Source organism: Quercus suber, unplaced genomic scaffold (genome assembly GCF_002906115.3).
Source record: "Quercus suber isolate HL8 unplaced genomic scaffold, Cork oak 2.0 scaffold_552, whole genome shotgun sequence".
NCBI classification, from domain to species: Eukaryota; Viridiplantae; Streptophyta; class Magnoliopsida; order Fagales; family Fagaceae; genus Quercus; species Quercus suber.
The window spans coordinates 147290-153289 of NW_027070000.1; the positions used below are offsets into that span (position 1 = coordinate 147290).

The following is a 6000-nucleotide window of genomic DNA, read 5'->3' on the forward strand; positions in this document are numbered from 1 at the left end:
GGAACCTCCTAGAGTTACTTTCTTATCATTGACTATTGCACTGGTTAAAATTCTTACTATTAATAATCTTAAGAGGAATATATTATTGAGTTAGATTGTGTATGTGTAAATGTCATGGAGAGGTTGAGGATCATTTACTTCTCCATTCTCCTATAGCAAAAGAATTGTGTACTATGGTACTTAGCCGGTTTGGAGTTCATTTATTTATGCCGCGGAGAGTTTTGGATATGCTCACATATTGGTAAGGTCAATATGGTCGTTATCGAAACATAGCAATTTGAAAAAGTTTGCCTCATTGTTTGATGAGGTGCATTAGGTGGGAACCGAATACTAGAAGCATTGAGAACTATGAATGAGCTATTCTCAACATTAAATTGTTTTTTCTTTTAAGTCTTTGTTGAATTTTTGCTGGCTTGGGTTCCTTTTACTTTAATTCTCTTTCAAATATGGTTGATCGTTGTATCTTGAGAGCTTGACTGTATTACTTATAGAATACTCCTTGTGTACGTAGACTATTTTTTCATTAACAAAGTTATGTTATATATCAAAAACCAATATCACCCATAAAAATAATAGTCACATGCAAGTTTTGGTTTACTTAAGACCACAAATTAGTTTAATTTGGGGGTAAATTGCGTAGCCAAACTTTTTTTTTTTTAAGGGAATTGCATAGCCAAACTTAAGTGATGTTTATGCATAGAAAACAAATTGAATATTTTAAAAGAAATCTAAGTGTGCTTACCATTTGCTCCAACCTTAGGGCGAATTGTATTTTACGCTAATTCAAATTTAAGGACACAATTAAATTATTACTTATAATTCAAGAACCCACATGGTATTTTCGACTTTTATTTCTTCCTTTCTTCCCTTTTTTTTCACTCTCTCTAAAAGCGAGAAAGAAATAACTTAGCAATATATTACATCATACAAATAATCAAGCAGCTTTAGTCTAACTCAGTGATTTAATGATGGTTGGTGTTGGTGTCGGTGGTTGTACTGAAAGAGCTAGCATTGGCTGAGGCAACGAAACTGGCTCCACCTTCTCTTTCTCTCATCGGAACTATGTCTTTTCCCTTGGAAGCCAGTTCACTTGCTGCTGCCTCTGATTCCTCTCTGAACTTCTTGTAGATATCACCTTTGTAAAACTTGGTTGTCCTTAGAACCAAAAGAATAGAAACGAGGAACCCAAACAACGCTGCAGCGGTGATTATAATGAAAGCCATTCTATAACAGTGAGCACCCGTGCATATCAATTCCTTCCCGTCCAATCTTTTGACACCTAAAGCTTCCATTTGCTTCAAAGCCTCCTTATCATATAAACTACCGGCCACTCTCACATTGAGAATGTAAGACCCAACTGGGCTTGCAAAAGCACCAAAATTGTACAAAGTGGAATAGTATTTGAGGCCAAAGATCTCAGATATGATAGCGAATATTAAAGGCCATTGTGCACCAAAGCAGAACCCAATAATCACTGAAGCAAAGTAAAGAGAGTATGGGACTGGAAAGGCGATTAAGAGATGGCCAACACAAGAGAAAAGGAGGACAAATGTAAGCAATAGGGGACGAGGGAATTTGTATTTGACTAAGAAGAATTCAGAAGCAAAACCAGTCAAAGCTCGTCCTAGATAATTCCAAATGCTCACGAGTGATACAAAGGTTGAGATGCTGTGAGCTGGATAGCCTAGTGACTTACCAATCTGACCCAAGTTGTCAATGGCTGTTAAAGTCCCACCAACACCACAAGTTGTGGCTACAAACAAAATTAACATGTCGATGCTGAATAGTGCTTGTAATATCGTGTAGTCTTCACCTCTATCTGGGGGCCTGAATATGTTGCTGAAGCAAGAATCTGGCTTTCTTTCACTCGATTCTGCTTCAATTGGGGCCAGTGCTGGTTGCTCCAATACCTGTGGCTTTTCAGCTACTACTTTCACTTGTACAGGATCATTTATGGGGTGCTCCTTTCTCCTCCAAAGTTTGGATTCTTCTTTCATAACTATTACAAGTGGGAGAAATAGTAAAATAACAACAACACAAGCACTTCCAGCATATTCAATTCTATTAAACCTGAGCCTGTTTTGTATGATAATCAAAGTCATGAGAAACCCTGCAAGGCCAAGTGAAATATAGAGGAATTTGTAGAAAACTTTGAGCTCGTTGGATTGCCGAGCTGTCTTTATAATCCGAACTATTCGTAGAAAGACCAAGGACACAGCTGCCGGAACCCAAGCAATTAGCAAAATCAGAGCCTTTGAGTTATCCCCATAGAGAGCATGGTAGAGTTGGGTCATAATAGCACCACTTAGACCAACAAGACCCTTCAGAAGGCCTATAACACTGCCTCGGCTTTCTGGGAAGGTCATAACACAAGTGACTAAAGCTCCAGTATTTGCAAATGACTGAGAGTTTGCACCGATGAATATATATAGACACATTTGCCATAAGTGAGGCTTGGCAGTATGACCTGTGACACTAAGCCATATCATGAGGTACCCAAATAAGTTCAAGATTGCCCCAATTAAGAGGACAACCCATGAGGGTGAGATCTCGTTGATAAGCCCAGATAAGATTCCAAGGTTCCCACCCGTGTCCTTGAAGAAGCTGATCAAATTGAGCGATGTTTGGTCATAGCCTAGGGATGATTTTATGTCGTTGGAGTATACACCAAATATGTATGTTGAACCTGAGACAGACATGATTAACAACGATGCAAAGACCATGAACCATCTACCTAGGATCACGTGCAAGGCGAAGCTCTTCATGGCCCTCCAACCCCCACCACCACCTCCGAACTCAGCAGCCACCATTTTCTTTTATCTTTAAGGTTTAAGATAAGCACACTCTAGGCATGGACTTACTTCTGAGGAGGGAGTTAAGTACTTGCAATTTATATGGGAATGTGTATCTTATTTTATATTCTTTCAAGGCCTTTAGTGCAGGGTGGGCAAATGTAAAATATCAGTACCTCTTTATACTGGTTAGAAATAGTATATTCATAATATTTTTATTACATTTTTACAATAAATCTTAAGTAGTATGTTGTTACTAGTTGTTATTATTGAAATAAAAAAAGTAATTTTAGTGTTAGGTTTAAATTTGAACCAATAACAATTAACCACCTATGATTTGTTGTGAAAATATTGTAAAAATATTATAGATGGAGCACCTCTCTTTGATATACACATTTTAAAATACAAAAATATAATATTTATACATTTAAAGCATGAAAAGTGAATATACACAAAAAAAAAAAAAAAAAAAAAAATGGATTGCATGAGAGATTATTATCCTTTTTATAATTTGAGAGGTCTAGAATCAAATTAGAATAGAGAAGAAGAGGAAAATTAAAGTCCTATCTCTGTCTCTCTTATTCTTGAAAATAGTTAATATCCCCTTAAAAAGAATTGTAATCTTTGTTAGTAAAATCTTAGAAATATCATAAAAATCATTGTGGTCCTCTGTTCCCAAGCCTAACTTGGTTTTCTTTTCTATATCAAATAATTGAGTTTCAAATATGAGGAATGAGGTGACAGCTGTCCCTTTAGGATGTAGGCGTGGACGGTTTCTAAGACTAAGTACTAGAAAATGATATTACGTGTGAGATGTTTTCACACACATCCAGTTGTAAGGTACTAAAAAATGACAGGCACTACTAAGTGATTTCCATTAATTTCCTTTAATGATAATTAATTCATCAGCATAGAAAATCGGAAGGCAAAAAAAAAAGTTAAAGAAATAAAAGAGGCCATCCACATGTGCGTTTGGACCAAGTCAAAGAAATAAAACAGGCCCATCCACATGTGCGTTTGGACCACGTTATCTCCAAGATTAATATAGGTTACAATGTCGGGCTCTTAATAATCAATGCACAAGGCCATTAATGTTTTGCCTGAAAATAAATTGTTGTAGCTTTAAAGTATTCAGACTACAGAGCTCTTGGTGAGCTAAGTTCTTATTAATTTGTTGCTTACCAATGAATCTGGGTTAATTTCCACAGAATCTGATTTAATAAACAATAACTAAAATTTTGAGAGTAATCTATATTGAGAGATAGAGATTTTTTTTTTTTTTTCCTCGTTGGACCAAGATACTAATTAAATTTTAGTGCAAGCAGGATCAAACTTCAAATTTTTTATTCTACAGCAAAAAACTCTACAAATTGAATTAACTAAACCCACTCTAAAGTAAATAGATTTACTAAACAAGACCCATCATTGACGCGAAAGCATGGTTGGCAGTTGGCATGCATTGCCTACTCCATTCCTTGATCAAACAAATCAAAGCCCAAATTCCTAAGATTTCTCTCTATTTTTTTAGGCTAACTCATAGTAGTATGCTGTTGAGTAAAATAAGTAGGTTTTGTATGTATACGATTATTAAATCTGGATAACGTGGGACGTTCATGGGGTATTTAAATCTGATACCCGTGTTTACGTGCTCCAATAAAGGCCTAATGGTTGGAACTGTCGGTCTTGGCTCGGACCTAGCTCCATTTTCCATGTGATCACCACTTGCTAATTATTTATTAAATCTAATTAAGCTAGTTTTATGAACTTTCTCTCGGGGAGTTAAGCTTAATTCCAAAAAAAAAAAAAAAAAAAAAAAAACTCTTACCTCAATTGTTTAATCCTGTTTTATAAAACATCAAAAGTGAGTGTGTTTTTTTAATATTTAAACCTTGGGTGTTTCTGTTAGAAATACTAGAATGTATTAGTTAAATTACAAAAGTAACAAAACTATTGACATCAATGTCTTTTATTCCTTCCAATGCAATCAAAACGATCAAGTCTACATTCTCAAAAAAATTGATCAAGTCTATGAAAACCCAATTTTCAAATAGTTACTAATCAGATAAGTATATAAAAATTATATTTATATATATATATATGAGTTGGGTTCAAGTTACACTTAGTGTAACTCTAAGCAATATTACACCACCTAATAACTTGTTAATGAATTTATATTTTGAAAATTTCCCCCTGAAATTACATGTTCTAAATGTTCTTAACACGCATGTTCTAAATTATCATTCTTATTTTGTGTCGTTTATTTTAATTTATTTTGATACTTAAAGAATTCAATTGGATGAATTTGGAAGTTTGCAATATAATTTAGGTATATTAAAAAAGTAATTAAATATTTAATGAAAGTTGAACTTAGATGGTCTGTAGACTATAATTTTTTGGTTCATTTTATGTCGACAATAGCCCCTTTTGTTTTGTTTTTGTTTTTGTTGTGAGGGGTTAGGCAAGCCAGTCTCTGTACTTTGGTTTTTCTCTCAATAGTTTCCTGATCATCCCAAAATATATATATATATATATATCAACACTAAGTACAGATTGCACGAGTGTGTGAGTCTTGTCTTCAATGAAGACTCCTATATATGCAAAATCGACATGGCCATTGTAGAATATGGCTTGAATTAGGAGTTCGAGTCCTTGTTGGATTTGGATAAGGAAGGAATTTTATTCTTTTTGGATTACTGTTGTTTGGAGTTATCAAGCTCTGTTAGAAGTCTTATCTACTACTTGATTTGGAATTCTTTTTGGAATAGGAGTGATTCTCCTTTTGTGTGTGGAAAAGAAGTCTAGTCCTTCTTGGTTTTGGATATACTAGCCAACTTGAGTCTCCTATATAAGCATAGTGTTGCTACGGAAAATTAGAGAGAAAAAGAGTGTGTGTGTGTGTGTGTGAGAGAGAGAGAGAGAGAGAGAGAGAAAGGCTCTTTCTTGCTTTGGTTATTTGATATTTGTGGGTTGTAATTTGGAATAGTGAGAGAGGTTTGTTGCTGCTTGGTTTTCATTCTGCGGTTTGGTGATTTGCTCTCTCTTGGTGCATTGCAACTTTTGGATTTGATTTGTGACTTTCTCTTTGGTTTGTGCACAATTTGTATTTGATATTCGTACTTGGTATTTGTGAACCTTTGGTTTTGTATTTGTGAGAGAGAGTTATTTGGGTGTATTAGGATTTGGATTTGTGAGAGTGCTTCTACACCAA

At 34.9% G+C, this 6000-nt stretch overlaps 1 protein-coding gene across 1 annotated transcript; it reads right to left on the reverse strand.

Annotated features, from left to right (window-relative positions):
* Window positions 1-782: 782 nt before the first annotated feature.
* On the reverse strand, window positions 783-2947 carry LOC112002040 (uncharacterized). Its single transcript, XM_024034211.2, has one exon. It carries the CDS (start codon window positions 2808-2810, stop codon window positions 963-965), a length of 1848 nt encoding a protein of 615 aa, XP_023889979.1. The 5' UTR covers window positions 2811-2947; the 3' UTR covers window positions 783-962.
* Window positions 2948-6000: the final 3053 nt, after the last annotated feature.

Coding starts and splice junctions, on each gene's coding strand:
- LOC112002040 (XM_024034211.2), bottom strand. CDS start 2,810: ATGGTGGCTGCTGAGTTCGGAGGTGGTGGTGGGGGTTGGAGGGCCATG.